The 17,810-nt window shown below is 35.9% G+C and overlaps 1 protein-coding gene across 8 annotated transcripts in view; it reads left to right on the plus strand.

The window, feature by feature from the left end:
- Positions 1 to 17,810, plus strand: part of TPD52L1 (TPD52 like 1) — a 158,634-nt gene that overhangs the window by 64,015 nt on the left and 76,809 nt on the right. Inside the window, exon 2 of one of the 8 annotated variants that reach the window (XM_074187503.1) lies at positions 670 to 760. The exons of 3 other annotated variants lie outside the window; for them this stretch is intronic. Coding sequence is in view for 4 of the 5 variants with exons in the window: in XM_074187497.1 (XP_074043598.1) it covers positions 16,132 to 16,171 (40 nt within the window). In the remaining variant the exon portion in view is untranslated. Of the gene's footprint in view, positions 1 to 669; positions 761 to 11,735; positions 16,172 to 17,810 lie in introns of those variants that run through there. 4 more of the 8 variants (XM_074187497.1, XM_074187501.1, XM_074187504.1 and 1 more) reach the window with 4 other exon arrangements.

Below are 17,810 nucleotides of genomic sequence, written 5' to 3' on the forward strand. Positions count from 1 at the left end.
AATGAGCATTTATCTTGGGCCACCTCTGTGCAAAGTAGTTTACCAAACCTGTTTCATTTTTAATCCCTTCCCTGGCTTTGGTCCCCTATAGCTGTTCTCTGCCCTGGGGGCCCTGCAGAATGAAAATACTATGCTGCTTTTCTGATAGTAGTGAGATAGAGCTTGTGGTTGCCAGGGCAACCTCCCTCTTGCTGAGCACTGATCCTGAACTGGGGTGGAGGGCAGTTCTAGGACCCCATGGGGAAGGTGACCTTTCTCTAGGTCCAGGGCATAGCTAGCTATGATGCTGACATCCTCCTACACTATGGAGTGCAGAAGAGACTCCAGTCAGCAGCTTTTCTAAACTAGAGGAAATTTAAATGGACTAAAGAGGGAAAGGTGTTGACCCATGTTCATTCCTACCCTGACCACTAAAATGAGAGACTCTTGACTTCAATTCATGTTCTGTGAAAATAGAATATTTTAGTTTGAGTTTGAAAGGAAAGTCTATGTGTATGTTTTGAACAAATAATTCATTCTTCAATATTCTCAAACTAGTAGTATTAAAGGATTATTAAAGGATGACTCACTTTAAACTGAATTTTATTATGTGGATGACAGGGAATTACTGAAACAGCCAGATCTGCTGCAGCCATCCAGATAAACCGAATACATACTTTTAATTTACAGGTTTATACGTAGGAGCTTAGAAATACAGTTGTAAGAAGAACCTTAAAGGTCATCTATGGGACTCTCTCATTTGACAGATGAGGAAACTGAGGTACAAAGCAGTTGTTTACTTATTTGTTTACTTGATCAATTAGAATTGGAAAATTCTAATTCTTTTAACTTAATGGCATTTTTTTGAAAGATAGGAATATCAGAAAGCATGGTATGTCTTCTATTTTTAAAGAGTGTTTTTTCTTTTCTTTTTATTTATTAAAGATATTATTTGAGTTTTACAATTTTTCCCCCCAATCTTACTTCCCTCCCCGCACCTCCCCATGGAAAGCCATCTGTCAGTCTTTACTTGTTTACATGTTGTACATTGATCCAAATTGAGTGTGATGAGAGAGAAATCATATCCTTAAGGAAGAGACAAAAAATCTAAGAGATAACAAGATCAGACAAAAGGATATCTGTTTTTTTTTTTCTAAATTAAAGGGAATAGTCCATGAATTTTGTTCAAACTTCATAGCTCTTTATCCGGATACAGATGGTATTCACCATTGCAGACAGCCCAAAATTGTCCCTGATTGTTGCACTGATGGAATGAGCGAGTCCTTCAAGGTTGAACATCACCCCCATGTTGCTGTTAGGGTACACAGTGGTTCTGCTCATCTCACTCAGCATCAGCTCATGCAGATCCCTCCAGGCTTCCCTGAAATTCTGTCCCTCCTAGTTTCTAATAGAACAATAGAGTTCCATGACATACATATACCACAGTTTGCTAAGCATTTCCCCAATTGAAGGACATTTACTTGATTTCCAATTCTTTGCCACTACAAACAGGGCTGCTATAAATATTTTTGTACAAGTGATGTTTTTGCCCTTTTTCATCAACTCTTCAGGGTACAGACCCAGTAGTGGTATTGCTGGATCAAAGGGTATGCACATTTTTGTTGCCCTTTGGGCATAGTTCCAAATTTCCCTCCAGAAAGGTTGGATGAGTTCACAGCTCCACCAACCAGATTTCCCACAACCCTTCCAACAATGATCATTATCCTTTCTGGTTATATTGGCCAGTCTGAAAGGTGTGAGGTGGTACCTCAGAGAAGCTTTAATTTGTGCATTTCTCTAATAATTAATGATTTAGAGCAATTTTTTCATATGGCTATGGATTGCTTTGATCTCCTCTGTAAATTGCCTTTGCATATCCTTTGACCATTTGTCAATTGGGAAATGGCTTTTTGTTTTAAAAATATGACTCAGTTCTCTGTATATTTTAGAAATGAGTCCTTTGTCAGAATCATTAGTTGTAAAGATTGTTTCCCAATTTACTACTTTTCTTTTGATCTTGGTTACAGTGGTTTTATCTGTGCAAAAGCATTTCAATTTAATGTAATTGAAATCATCTAGTTGGTTTTTGGTGATGTTCTCCAACTCTTCCTTAGTCATAAACTGCTCCTCTTTCCATATATCTGACAGGTAAACTAGTCCTTGATCTTCTAATTTGCTTATAGTATTGTTTTTTATGTCTAAGTTCTGTAACCATTTGGATCTTATCTTGGTAAAGGGTTTTAGGTGTTGGTCTAATCTAAGTTTCTTCCATACTAATTTCCAATTATCCCAGCAGTTTTTATCAAAGAGAGAGTTTTTATCCCAATAGCTGGAGTCTTTGGGCTTATCAAACAGCAGATTACTATAATTGTCTCCTGCTTTTACACCTAGTCTATTCCACTGGTCCACCGCTCTATTTCTTAGCCAATACCAAACAGTTTTGGTGACTGATGCTTTATAATATAATTTTTAGATCAGGTAGGGCTAAGCCACCTTCTTTTGTACTTTTTTTCATTAAATTCCTGGAAATTCTTGACTTTTTATTTCTCCATATGAATTTACTTTTTTTATAACTCATTAAAGTAATTTTTTGGAATTTTGATTGGTAGGGAACTAAACAGGTAGTTTAGTTTTGGTAGAATTGTCATTTTTATTATATTAACTCTACCTATCCATGAGCAGTTTATATTTGCCCAGTTATTTAAATCTGATTTAATTTGTGTGAACAGTATTTTATAATTGTTTTCAGAAAGTTTCTGAGTCTGTCATGGAAAATAGACTCCCAGGTATTTTATATTGTTTGAGGTTACTTTGAATGGGATTTCTCTTTCTAGCTCTTCCTGCTGTATCTTGCTAGACATATATATATATATAGAAAAGTTGAGGATTTATGAGGGTTTATTTTATAACTTGCATCTTTGCTAAAATTGCTAACTGTTTCCAGTAGTTTTTTGGATGATTTCTTGGGATTCTCTAGGTAGACCATCATGTCATCTGCAAAGAGTGAGAGTTTTATCTCTTCCTTCCCAATTCTAATTCCTTCAATTTCTTTTTCTTCTCTAATTGCTGAAGCTAGCATTTCTAATACGATATTGAATAGCAGTGGTGATAATGGGCACCCTTGTTTCACCCCTGATCATATTGGCAATGCCTCTAGCCTCTCCCCATTAAATATAATGCTTGTTGATGGTTTCAAATAGATACTGCTAATTATTCTAAGTAACAGTCCACTTATTTCTACAAAGAGTGGTTTTTTCAAATTAAATGTTGATCTTAGGGAAGAAGTCTCACTGTGGTCTCAAGTGAAATACACAAATTGTCTCCTTACCATACTGGACAGAAATTTGTTACCTTTACCAGAGTTGTCAAACAAAAATGATTTGAAAATCATAGCATGTCAGAACTGGAAGGATTCCAGAGATATTGACCCCTTCATTTTATATAGAAGGAAATGAGGCCCCAAAATGAAATGACTTGTCTAGGGTCACATAGTTAGTTCACGGCCAGGAGCTGGGTTGCTGGCTCCTTTCTAGACCTATGTTTCTTTGCATCACATCTAGGAATGTGCTGGTAAATTTTTAACTGGCTCTCTATATGGTAATCCATTTTTAAAGTCCAAAAACCTGTGCAATCTGTAACTCCCATGAACTTCTATCTCCAAAAGAAGGTAAGTTAGAGTTGTCTTCTCATGGTTCTTCAATCAGATATCTTTTAAATTTTGTTCCATTCACTTTTCATTTTTTTTCTTTTATTGTTCTCTCCATTTACATTGTTGTAGTTACTTTGTAAATGATTTTTCTTAGGTCTGTTTACTTCACTGTATAAGTTCATGTAGATCTTAACATGCTTCTCTATATTCAACAACATACTTTTTCTTATAACATTTTCTTATAACAGTAATATTCCATTACCATCATGTATCATAATTTGTTTATTCATCATTCATTCGGATATCTATCTTGTTCCAATTCTTTGCTAATAGAAAAAGTTCTGTTATAAATGTTTTGGTGTATATCAGGGTTTTCTTTTTATCATTGTTTTCCTTGGGGTATAAGCAGTAATGGAGTCTCTATTTCAAAGGGATGGAAATTTTAGTTTATTTGCATAATTTGGAATTTGCTTTCCAAATGGTTATACATGAAATTTATATATGCCAATAATATATGTGTGCTTATCATTTCTCAGCTCCTTCCATTGATAAATTTTTGTCATCTTTGCCAATTTTTCAGAACCTTGAATGAAATGATTTGCATTTCTCAATTATAAGTGATTTAGAGCACAGCTATCAAACACATTGTCTGTGAACTATATAAGGCTCACAACAGTCTAGAGTGCAGCTCAAACCAGATTAAAATGTAATTGGAAAATATTTTAAAAAATAAATAAGGTCCTGAGGTATATTATTCTTTGAAAAACATTATTCCATTCTCTCCTGTGTTTTTTGGCAGATACTAAAAACCTTTTCGTAGATATAGACTATGTTATTTGAATTTCTTTTTTTTTTATTTGAAGGTCTTTCTCCTATCCTTGTTTAGAACTTGTTGTTTCTGAATTGAAGTGTTAAATTTATATACTATGTGTCTTGGAGTTTTCAACTCTGGGTTTTTTAAATTTTTTTTTTCAGGAGGCAATCTATCAGTTCTTCAAAATGGCATTTCATTTTCTATGTTCAGAAGTTCTAGAGACATTTAAAAATTATTTCTTTCAATATGGTGTTCAAGTTTTTTTCCCGTCACATTTTATGGCAAGCCTGTGGTGCTTTGATTGACTCTCTGCAACCTATCTTTGAGATATGTATATTAATGCTTGGATAGAGAACATAATTTCTTTTATTGTTTTATTTTTGTTTTCTCTCCTTCTAGATTGTCTTTTATTTCTGTGTATTTGCATTCCCAATCAGGTGTTCTTTCTTGTTTCTTTGAACTGCTGTTGCAGATTTTTTATTTTATTCTCAGTTATTTTTACCGACCAGGCCATAAATCCTGCTCTTATAACTCTATTTTCTCTCTTAAGTTACTCAGGAACCATGTGTTGTGGTTTCATATTCTTTTTTTGTCAAATTCCATAGCATCCTGTCTCATCAAGTATTGGATTATCTTCTTATATTTATTCATAGATGCCTGAACTCATTTACTAGATCTGGAAGTGTTACTGTTAATGTTTTACCTATATTTAAGGATATTTGTTAATTTCAGTCTATTTTTCTTTATTTTCCCGTTTTGTTTTTTTTTTTTACTTTCTGACTCTTTCTCCTCAGTGGTGATTTCTCTGTGGTCTAGGTTTTAAATCTTCTTAGTCTCCTTACACTTTGAGTAAATCAGGGTTCTAAGCCTGGGTCTCTAAAGTGATATTTTTTTTTAGGTTTTTTGCAAGTCAAATGGGGTTAAGTGGCTTGCTCAAGGCCACACAGCTAGGTAATTATTGAGTGTCTGAAACCGGATTTGAAATCAGGTACTCCTGACTCCAGGGCCCATGCTTTATCCACTGCACCACCTAGCCACCCCTCTAAAGTGAGTTTTTTTGGAGGTCCAGAACTGCCCCCAACTAGATGCTGAGCTTTTCCTCCTCAGACTTAGTGCTCTTCCTCCCACCCTTAACACCACTATTTTCTGAGCTGTCTCATTTCCACATTCCCCATTTCTGCACTCTCCTATAGAAATAACAAAGAATATTGCCGCTGTGGCACTGATCACTGAGCCCCAGCAAGCTTTTGCAAACTGCAACCCAAATCTCCATAGCACCAGAAAGAGGGAAGAAGGTGAGGAATGGGATTTTGTAGCAAACTCATGGATTGAGTCCTTGGATTATCTAGTGCATCTAGCCTCTGAACAAATAGCATGGATGACCATGGGAGAAGGGGTGCCATGATGAACTAAAAGTGGGTGTCAGTTCATTGTTATTTTTTTAGCTTGGTGCTTTATTTTTTTAATTTTAGAAAGGTTTTATTTATTTTGACTTTTATAATGTTTTGCCCAATCTTTCCTCCCCCCCCCACAGAAGGCAGTTTGTTAGTCTTTACATCATTCCCATAGTATGCATTGATCTAAGTTGAATGTGATGAGAGAGAAATCATATCCTTAAGGAAGAAACATGTAGAATGAGATATAGGAGAATTATATAATACAACAATTTTTTAAAAATTAAAGGTACATAGAAAATCTTTGGTTTTTGTTCAAACTCCACAATTCTTTCAGGATACAGAAGGCATTCTTCATTGCAGATATACCAAAATTGTGCCTGATTGTTGCCCTGTTGGTATGAGCAAGTCCATTAAGGTTGATCATCACTCCCATGTTGCTGTTAGGGTTATCTTCTGGTCCTGCTCATCTCGCTCAGCATCAGTTCATGCAGACCCTTCCAGGCTTCTCTGAATTCCTATCCCTCCTGGTTTCTAATAGAACAATAGTGTTCCATCACTTACATATACAAGAGCTTGTTAAGCCATTCCGCAATTGTTGTACATTCTCTCAAGTTTCCATTTCATTGCCACCACAAACAGAGCTGCTATGCACATTCTTGTACAGGTGATGTTTTAACTCTTTTCATAATCTCTTCAGGATATAGACCTAGTAGTGGTATTGCTGGATCAAAGGGTATGCACATTTTTGTTGCCCTTTGGACATAATTCCAAATTGCTCTCCAGAAAGGTTAGATGAGTTCAGAGCTACACCAGCACTAATATAGTGTCCCAGATTTCCCACATCCCTTCCAACATTGATCATTGACCTTTCTGGTCATATTGGCCAGTCTGGGAGGTATGAGGTGGTATCTCAGAGGTGTTTTAATTTGCATTTCTCCAATAATTAGTAATTTAGAGCAATTTTTCATATGACTATGGATTGCTTTGATTTCCTCATCTGTGAATTGCCTTTGCATATCCTGTGACCATTTGTCAGTTTGGGAAAGGCTTGTCTTTTTTTTTTAATTTGATTCATTTCTCTGTATATTTTAGAGATGAGTCCTTTGTCAGAAACACTAGTCATAAAAATTGTTTACCAATTTACTACATTTCTTTTGATCTTGGTTACAGTGGTTTTGTCTGTGCAAAACCTTTTTAATTTAATGTAATCAAAATTATCTAGTTTATTTTTAATGGTGTTCTCCATCTCTTCCTTGATCATAGGTGCTTCCCTTTCCATAGATCTGACAGGTGAACTATTTCTTGATCTGATGGTTTGCTTATAATATTGTTTTTTATGTCTAGATCAACCTGTATTCTCATTGTTATTTTTAAACTTTATTTTAGTCCCCATGTGTCCTAGATCGTGAAGAGAGCTGAAGTTGCTTTACCTTTGATACATAATTTCTACTTAGGAGAGGTTTGAGAGGGAGAGGTGAGAACCAGTATCTAGTCCTCCATCATTTGACCTAGAAGATTGTAAATCTTCATTATTAACATTTTTTCCATCACTTTATTGATCCTAGACAATCAGCAATTGTTCTACATATCAAGTGCTGATTTGTATTGTTTGCTATTTCTGGGGTAGAAATGCTCACATGGAAATTTAATAGTTTCCATGGGAGTTGGCCCTAGTAACTGGTGACATTTTTTTTATTTGTTATGCTAAACCTCATTTGTCTTCATTGTTTTTAATGTAGTAGTTGAAGCCTTTTTAGTTTGATGATGTATTGAATTCCCTATAAGTAGTTTATGTTGTAACATGTTAACTTGGCTGCCTGCCTGCCGTTGTTATGTATTATAACAGAGTCAGCAATGTGCAAAACCTTTTTGGAGATATATTTCTAGAGAGGTTACTACAATTGGAAAATGTGTGATTATTAAACCTTTCAGTTACCTCATTGTTTAAACTCCAAACTATTATGATTATAATATGAGAGCTCTTCTTTCCGGTTGTCCCCTTAAAGTAAAATTTTTAAGTTTTCTAAAAAAAAATATTTGCCACCAACTTGTGTTTCTAAAGGTCTACATTTTATTGGGGGCTTAGCTTCTATTGTAATACAATTTATCAGAATAATAAGAAGCAACAAGAGTGTTTGTTTAAAAGATACAGCTTCTTAGTTCGAAAGACCAAACACACTTTAACTCTGGTTGTGTGACCCAGGGCAATGGGTAACTACAAGATGAAAAGAGCTATAGAGTTGTATTGAGTAGGTTTCTTGATTGAGAGTGACCTAAATTATTGCAGTCATGTTCAGACACATTAAAGTAAAAATTTATTAAAGTTAGAAAAGATCATATTCTTCATTTTATTGGTGAGGAAACTAAGGTTTAGAAAAGGGAGTGTAATAGCTAGATAGTTACAGGAATGAAAGTAGAATCCAGCTTTGATAGATGATGAATATTCCTAAGGGTATAATAATTCTGAGGTGGGAAGTTTGGTGGGGGGAAATTGTGGATTAAATGGTTTTAGGAGGAAAATGTTTATTATTTGTTATAAATTTCCATCTCCAATGGCACTAGCCACAAGATGATTTAAAAACTTACTTATTCTTGAAATATTCTTCCACTAAACATTTATTTTTATTTTAGAAAACGAACTAGAGAAAAATTCTACATGTTCTCAATTTTGAAATATGTTGCCATTTGACCTTAGCAGTAAGTTTTTTCAAGCGTGTACCATATGTCCAAGAAAACTGTTTATTCACCTAGCTTTATATTTCTGTGCCTTTTCCATATATGACACCAATATATAGATTTAGAGAAGTGTCACCATACAAGGCCTATAAAACCCCAAGTCTATGGGAATACAGTGACTAAAATGAACCCTGGCCTCCTGGAGTTTATATTCTATTTAGATAAAATCTAGAAACAGACATGTAAATATAAGATAATTAAAAAAGTAATGAGGAGAGGTGGGTAGGACCCCAGCTGAACCTTGATGGAATGAGCAAGTCCCTGAAATTGACCATCAATCGAATGTTGCTGTACAATGTTGTTCTTGTTCTGCTCATCTGCCTCAGCATTGGTTTATGCAAATCCTTCCAGCTTCCCTGATTTCTCATCCCTCCTGATTTCTAATAGAACAAGTTTTCCATAGCATACATATACCATAATTTCTTCAGCCATTCTCCAATTGATGGACATTCACTCAATTTCCAGTTCTTTGCCACCACAAACAGGGCTACTTATGAATATTTTTGTACAAGTGATGTTTTTACCCTTTTTTTGCTGAATCTTGAAAGAAAGAAGAAAAGAACTTTTCCTGACTAGTTTCTTGTGTTATCTTTGAGCTGTCCCAAGCTATGCTCATGCTTAAGGGCTTCTTTGGCTTTGCTCTGTAATTAAACATTATTTACATAATTAGATAACTACATAAATCAAAAGTTAGATTTAGAATTTCAAGGAAACTTAAGGTCATTTATTCCAACTCCTTTATTCTACAAATGAAGAGACTTATACTCAGATTGGTTAAGTGACTTGTCCCAACAGTCATACAGATAATAAATGACAGAGTTGGAATTTGAACCCAAGGTCTTTAGTTCCAAATCCACTGCCTTTTCCACTTTACTAAGCTTTTAGATTTTAAAGGAGGGAGGGAGATTGGAAAAGAACCAAAAGGTGGCCTTCATACTCAAACTTGGGGCTTTAGCCTTAAATATTCATTTATTTGTTCATTCAATTCAACAAATGTTACATTCCTGTCTCCAGAACACTGTTCTGGTTCTGGAGGAGATACAAAGTTGAGATAAAATGCAGTCCCTGACACCATGGAGTTTACTGTTTAGTAGGGATATAAGATACAAATACAGAAAACCATAGCACACAATATTGTAAATTATAGGGAACAGGGTTATATATGAGGTCTAAAATGAAAGGCCACTGAAATTAGAAAAGGCTTCCTGGAGTAAATAGATATTGAGTAGAGTTTTTAAAAGCTTTTTAAAAGTTTTTAAAAGCTAAACAGGTATTCACAGGAGAGAATACAGAGAGGAGAAATTTAGGACAGGCCCTTGGGGAAGCACCAACTAATGTTGGGGAGATTGGGGAGAGGAAGAAGAGTCACTGGAAGAGATAGAAGGGAAGAGGGAGAAGACTATGGAGAGTGGTGACTCTGAAGCCCAAAAGACAAGAGAGCATGTGGCTTGGAGATTTCTATATAGTACCCATTTTCTTCTGCCTCTTCAGAATCCTGCAAAAAGAGGGGAAGCAGTTGACCCCTTCAAAAGGAGATTTTGTATCAGGGGCTGGGATAGGACAGAGAAAAGGAATACAGCTGTGAACTGAACGAGAAAAACAGAGAAAGAAAAGGAATGATTAGTCTTTGGAGGTGTCCTCTTTAATAATTTTACCCAGAACTGGAGTTGCATGTATATGTGTGTGTGTGTGTGTGTGTGTGTGTGTGTGTGTGTGTATGTATATATATATATATATATATATATATATATATATTTATATTTCCTGCTTATTTTACCTGAATCTATAGCAATTGCTTTTATATCTTGTCTTTCTGGACCAGTTTAATATTAGTACCAACCACAAGCTCAGTGTTTCTGCCAAACCAGTCTACTTATTATTCCCAGCTCTCAAACTGGTTCCTTCAACGGTCTTTTCTAGATTCTCTGATTTATTGGTACTTATCCTCCCCACTTCCAGATCATTTTGTGTCGCATTTTCTTAACTGTACACAAGTTGTTTCCTTCCAGGAGAATATAAGTGCTATGAGGGCATTTTTTTGTCTATGTAAATCTACTTTGGATTCATCTTGAATTGAATCTTGTCAAAATTGTCAACTACTATTGTTACTAATTCTAGTCATGAGTTTCTTACCTTTAAAAAATGAAAGACAAGTTGTTTTTAAGAGTCTTAAGAGTAGGTAATCTGTACCTTTGAAAAGAAAGTCTCTGAGCAAATAGACTAAAGGAACCCTTCATCTTCCTTGTTTTGTTGAGACCCACTAAAAGCATGATTTTTCCCCAATCCTCTCTACTTCTCTAGGGATTTGGACCCAAACAATTAGGGTTTAAGAATTAATCAAACATGGGCCTGAGCTGTATGAATGACATTATAAATCCTGGTAATTTCAGGATCTGAGCAGTTCTAGGTTGCCAAATGGCAGGTTAGGGCTATTCAAGGGTAGTTGGGAGGGGGTGCAGTGGATAGAACACTGACATTGGAGTCAGGAGGATAGCAGTTTGAATCCAGTCTCAGATATTTGATTCTTACTGTGTGACTTTGGGTGAGTCATTTAACCCTGATTGCTTTGAATCCAGGTTCATCTCCAGACATCCTGATTCATATCTGGCCACTGGACCCAGATGGCTCTAGAGGAGAAAGTGAAGCCAGTGACTTAGCATAGCTCCCCCCTCACTCAAATTCAATTCACATACTTCCCATAGCATTACCTTCCTGATATTGTCCTCTTCAAAAGTGAAGGACAGACATTAGGCCTATGCATCATCTTATCCAGAAGTAGAGAACAAAAAAAGAATTGCACAAAACAAAAGGGGCAGGACTTGAAAGTTTGAGATGTTGGTTTAGATGTTAGGAAGAATGTCATGACTCTAAGGGATGGGAAGCACCAAAACATTTTATCAAAAAAAAAAACCTTAATGTCTCATTTTCTGAATATTTTAAGCATTAAGTAGACCTCCCATCATTAGGGAAAGAAAAGTACTAAAATGACTTTTCAATCCTTTAACCATAAAAATTTGGATTTCTACAATTTTTACATGTTTTCATTTTACTTTGTGAACACATATATTTTTTATACTTTACTTACTTTTTCTTTATGTATTTTTACTTACTTTTCTTGTGTTTGTGTATTTTCACTTTCTTTATATTTAAATATTTCTTTTTGTTGTTCAGTCGTGTATGACTCATCTAATGGATGGAATTTTTTTGGCAAGATACTGGAGTGGTTTGCCATTTTTTCCTCTAGCTCATTTTTTTAAATAGATGAGGAAACTCAGGGAAACAGAGTTAAGTGGCTTGCCCAAGTGTTGGGAACCATTGTGTATGGGAGTATTATGAATTATCATCACCTGATGTCCTTGAATACCAGAATCTTATCTTACTAAGAGCCAGGGGAGTGGGAGTGAATTAGAGACTGGAAAGGTATTTAGGCACTGGTGTTTTGGTGAATAAATGGAGCACTTGGAGCTCTTGATGGAGTACTTGTCTCCTTTGTCATCCTTTTCTCCTGCCCCTCCAATGCTCACCTGGAAAAGATGAGGGAGTCCAGAAGTGGGACTACCTATTGGCACCTGAATTGGGTCAATAAAGGTGGTATTATCTGAGTAAAGTCCAGAAGAAGGACATAGCAGATACAAGTAAGAGAACCAGGCGACATCCCAGAGCAGAGAACTCTGGGGAAGGTAACAAGTTTACCATGGAGCTGATGTTAAGGAAAATGGAACAAGGAAGTGTGGAAGAAAGGGACTGTAAAGCAAAAGTGCATTTGCCTCCATGGCAGGAGAGCATGTTTGTTTGTCACCTGGACAATCTGTTTTTTGGATGACAGAGTTCATAGAACAATGTAGATAGATGGCTTCAAGGCATGCGTAAGGTCCCAATGCCACTACATATTACAAGCAATTAAGTGGCACAGGTCAAATTTTCGACAATGCAGATCAACTATTATGGGTCAGAGACATGTGAAACAATTGCTATCTATGTAAAGAATACTTGGGGACTTTTTCCAATATAAAATGATAAGAAAGAACCATTTGTACTTATTAGACAAAGAAATGATGAGGCTTTTGTATATTTCTTTGCCTGGTTACAGGAGGCAGTAAGGAAGAACCTTAGGAGATGTAGCAGGAATAGATGTATTAATAAAACAATTAGCATGGGCTAATGTGAATGCTGATTGTCAGAAAGCAATGATTGGCTTAAGAAGAGATGCCACCATTGAGGAAATGATTCAAAGATGTGACAGAGTAGGGTCTTAGGTATATCATACAAAATTAATGACAGAGGCATTTGCTGATATGCATGCACATTGGAAATAAAGAGAAATGAACTTGCTTTGTTTGTGGAAAACCTGGACATTTAAAGAAAGAGCTAAAGGAGCTAAACCCAAAGTGTGAAAAGGAAGGACACTGGGCATCAGAAGATAAACAAGGAAATTTAAATGGAGAAAGGGTCCTCCCCCCCAGGGCCCCTCAAAAACAATCATGGGGTTTGACAGTTCAGGACCAGCTGGAGATGGAATGGAAAAACCAGTGTGCAGCTTTGGCAGCAAGCCCATCCATATGAAACTATTGATGGTCAAAAGTGCTGAAAAATTTAGGATGCCTCCCCATGCTTCTACTGAAGTACCTATTCACCCTTTATGATTAATGGATGAGGAGTTTGCAATCATTTTGGCTTCACCTAATCCAGAGTATACTCACATTATACCTTTAGTAAAGTATATGAGTGGGGAAATTTTCTCTATTGCAATGATGAATGCTAATGATGATGATAACTACATAAATGAGAACCAATGCATAGCTCAGTTATGTGTTTTTCCAAGATCTGGTATAAACAGGAGGAAAGTGAGTTGAAAAAGGGGATCAAAATAGAGAAACCACAATGAAATTATATATACAACAATGATTTCTTCAGAAAACCTCTTTGTGTTATCCACATAGAAGGAATTGCTTTCCTAGGCTTTATTGACACTGGGGCAGATCGGACTGTGCCCCCCCCCCCACCACCACACACACACAAAACTTGCACACACTTGGCCTAAGCAGGTTGCTGATACCTAGCCTAGTAGGCATTGGAGGTAGACAGGACACATAAATCTCTTGTCAACCCTTGAAATGGAGAAAAGATAAAGCAGGGACTGTCACTCCTTTCATGGTTGAAGGACTCCCTACAATATTATGGGCAAGAGACATATTATATCAATTAGGGGCTAGAATTAGCACAGATTCTCTGCTTGTGACTGCTGTTGAGTTGAGAAGTAGAGTCTCCGAGGCAGTGCTGAAGAGGATGAAGCTTCTTGCTCAGCCAGAGTCCATACCAGCACCATGAACATATGTGGAGGACCTGCTTGCTGCTCCTTTTGGCTCTGGTTGTGGGCCTGATTGCACTGTGCACCTTAAGCTCAATCCAAACCCCTACACCTACAGGCAACTTTAGAGACTTCTCATTTCCAAATGAGCCTGATGTTGATACAGACTTTGACGCAGAACCTTGATGCCCAAGACAAATACGAGTTTTACTTTTCAGTTTATAGCTCCCAGCTTCAAGATCAAGATCCTTGCTCCAGCAGCAGAGGGCTGTGAATTTTGCTTCCTGTGTTGAAAGCAAAAGTGTCACATGCTGTTGGACAGTTTGTTATGGTGATGGCTACTGTTCACAAAGTGTGGTATCTCCAGGTTTTACTGGTATTAACCCCTTAGGTGACTTCAAATGCTCTCTCTCATTCTCTGCCCTTCCCACCCTCTGCAGAGAGGGAGTGGGGAGGGAGAAAGGAAATCTGTCTTTTCTGGAACTTCAAAACTCAAGCTTATATCTCAAATGCAATGTAGGCTTTGCTATAAGGACAAGACCCCCTCCAAAAATTTATTTTAGAAATCAAGGGACCCCCCCATGCCTTCCTCCTGGTTTGGGGAGGTGGTGGGGGGCTTTGGAAATGACTATGTTTTTCAATAGGTTATTGATTGGGAAGCTTCATCATTCAATTAGTTTTTAAAAAGGGGGAAGAAATTTTTTTTCTGAAATTGGGAAATTTGGATTTTGTCTTATGAAGTCTGTGCCTATGACTTGTATTTCTGTTGTTAGGTCTTGATTGGTTATGTGTGTATGTGTGTATTTGAACATCTACGGGGCATTTTACATCTCTCTATTAGCCTGGAGAGGTGGGAGAATGTTTCTATATTCTGTGATTTTGGTGCCAGCCAGGGTGTCCAACAATCTCACTTTGATAAGTTTGAAATATAAAAGCAATTGTTTTCAGTGTTGAGAGTGTGTTAGTGTCTAAACTCTGAAATAGTTAGGTAAAGTTAAATGTTACTACTTTTAGTTTGGGTTTTGAATTTGATTGCTTTGAAAGTTTTTTTTGGCAAAAGAAAAACTTCGTAGTCTTTGTAAGTTGGGGAAAATGTATTGCAAGGAATTTGGGAGTATTGATTTTGTTAAATTGGCATTTGTGTATACTATTTTTGATCTTTTGTTTACAAAACTAACATTCATTATGTAATAATTTTGTTCCAAAAACAAGAAGGGAAATATGTTGGGAACCATTATGTATGGGAGTATTATGAATTATCTTTACCTGGTGTCCTTGAACACCAGAATCTTATCTTACTAAGTACCATGGGAGTGGGAATGGATTAGAGACTGGAAAGATATTTAGGCACTGGTGTTTTGGTGAATAAATGGAGCTCTCGGAGATCTTGATGGAGTACTTGTCTCCTGCCCCTCCAAGGATTGTCTGGGAAAGATAAAGAAGTCCAGAAGTGGGACTCTGTGCTCAGATCCAGCCAGAAAGTATCTGAGGCCAGATTTGAACTCAGGAAAATGAGTCTTCCTGACCCAGGCTGAACACTTTATTTATTATATCGTGCCACCTGTTTGCCCTCTGATCACGATTACCTACTTGCTAACATACCTGACAAGACTTACGCATGGATGAGGCAAGGAACTACCTTTCACAAAAGTTTATTACACTTTGAGGGAGTCTAGGGTTTCTTATGCTGAGCCAAAATTCCTACTTCTCAGTTTTACAGAGGAAAATATAAGGTTTTCTACTCATTCTTTTCAACATCAATAATTCCAAGCCTCCAAATATTAGAGATCAATGGAACATATGCTGTTTTTAAATAGAATGTTTGCTGAAAGTAAATGGTATAATGCTTTGTTCATAGTCCTTCAAACCTTTAGAAACTCCCTTTAAAGAGAAAAGTTACACTTAGGATCATGATAATAGAGTACTGCCCTTTACTTTTCACCTTGTTTTCATTGAGTATTTTCTTATTGCTGTTTTCTGGAATTATATTTTTGAGACAAGCTCATTTTCTTCATCATAAAAATCCATGGCGTGGCTAGAGATGCTCTTAGTTTGTTTCATGGAACTTGCTCTACAGGTTGTCCCAGCATGTCATAATGAGTAGTGAACACCTAAGGAATGACACAAAAATAATTTTGCATTGTGTTGTGTTCAAAACTGGTCATGGAATGCAGAATGGTAACAATCTTCATGGTTTTATCCTTAGTCATTCTCCTAAGATATTTACAGGAGAGGAGAGTTTGGTCTCATGTCATCATTTGTAGTTTGTTCAGTCCAGGACACAAGAGGTTAGTATGGGGAAAATTCTATTTTTAAGTCATTGTTAGTGTGGATGTAGTTAATTTTTTTAAAAAAAATATTAAATCTGTCTTTTTCTGTTTTGTTGACTTCTAAAGATTTTTCTCTTATGTAATCCTCTTGTCCATTAGGTGAGCCTGTTTTTCCTCCTTGCCTAAGGCAAAATCTCAGGGGGAGCATTAAAGAGGTAGTCTGAACATTTAAGAAAAAAAAAGGAAAAAGGGGTCTTTGTATCTTTTTGTGAATGTGTTGATTTAATTTGTTTTAATTCCTGGTTTTTTGTTTTGTTTTGTTTTTAGTAAGGCAGTAAATTTAGTTTGCTGTGTAGCCTATCCAGGCAGATTTAGAGAAAAGATGTTTTTCTTTGGTACCATGCCTCCTCTGACGTATATTTTTCCCTCCATTGGCTGATATTGTACACAGTCTTAAGGAAAAATGTCATTAGTTTTTGTTGTTGTTGTTGCTTTCTGTTTCTTTTTTTAATGGTGGTTTATTATTGTTTCCAATCATCCCCCTCCCTTAATTTGTTTATTTTTATACTTTTGTTTTATTCTGTTTTGGATATTTTTTTCTTGCATGGTAGATTACCTATATGCATTTATTTGTTGTATCTGCACATAAATCTATCAATTTTGGGTACTGCCATTGAAAATTTGATATAGAATAGACTGGATATATTAGAAATTTGAGGTAAGGATTTGTAGTACTTAGTGAACTGAAAACTGAGATTTTTTTTATTCCATGGCTATGTATTTTGTTAAGAAAATGGAGGGATTTCGTTGGGTAGTTGCCTAAAGTCATGTGACTTCACTTAAAGGATAAAAAGCATACCTCTCAGGAGGTTTTGGCAGTGCAATCAGTTGGTTTTACAAGAATAAGATCCAGACCTTGAGCTGGAAGAAAGGTACCTGCTTCATTGCCATATGTAAGGAATCTTTTAGATTTGTCATTGGTTTTCTTTTGCAAAAACTTTTGTCTTTACCTCAAAACTGAATATTTCATGCAACCTGGTTTTCAGCTGTATTTCCAGTAGCAATTGTCTTTGAAAACTTCTAAGTGTTCCTTTTATTGAGTATATCAAGCATAGTGAAAATAATACTGGACAAACCATTTATATACATATATAGTGAAAAGTTCGCAGTATACTTTATATTGCCTTCATATTGCATGTATTTTCAGAAATATATATATACATTTTCTTTTCATATATAATTATAAGATCTAGAATATTTGTCAAAGTCCAAATTTTGTTTAATTAGTTCTTTTTGCCTATTCTCTCATTTATAGGGAAAAAGTATACTTTAGAATTGTTTATGTTCATGTAAAGGTCAACCAGGAATATCTAAAGTAGCCTATTCCACTTAACATATATAGTGTTAAATAATTTGCTCATAGTATCTGGCTTATTGATATATTGATATACCCTTTTGTCTCTAATTTATACTTATTCCTTATGTTATTATGTTGCCCTCATTGAAATTATACTTGAAGTCAAAATTCAGAGGTATCAGCCCTCTATCATTTATCTTGGTTTTGAATAAGTAAGGAAATGTTCTCTTTGAAATTTAAATTTATATGAGAAGACTCATATAATCTAATAAAAGTTACTCACTGTAAAAAAATCTTTCA

Source organism: Macrotis lagotis, chromosome 5, assembly GCF_037893015.1.
Source record: "Macrotis lagotis isolate mMagLag1 chromosome 5, bilby.v1.9.chrom.fasta, whole genome shotgun sequence".
NCBI classification, from domain to species: Eukaryota; Metazoa; Chordata; class Mammalia; order Peramelemorphia; family Peramelidae; genus Macrotis; species Macrotis lagotis.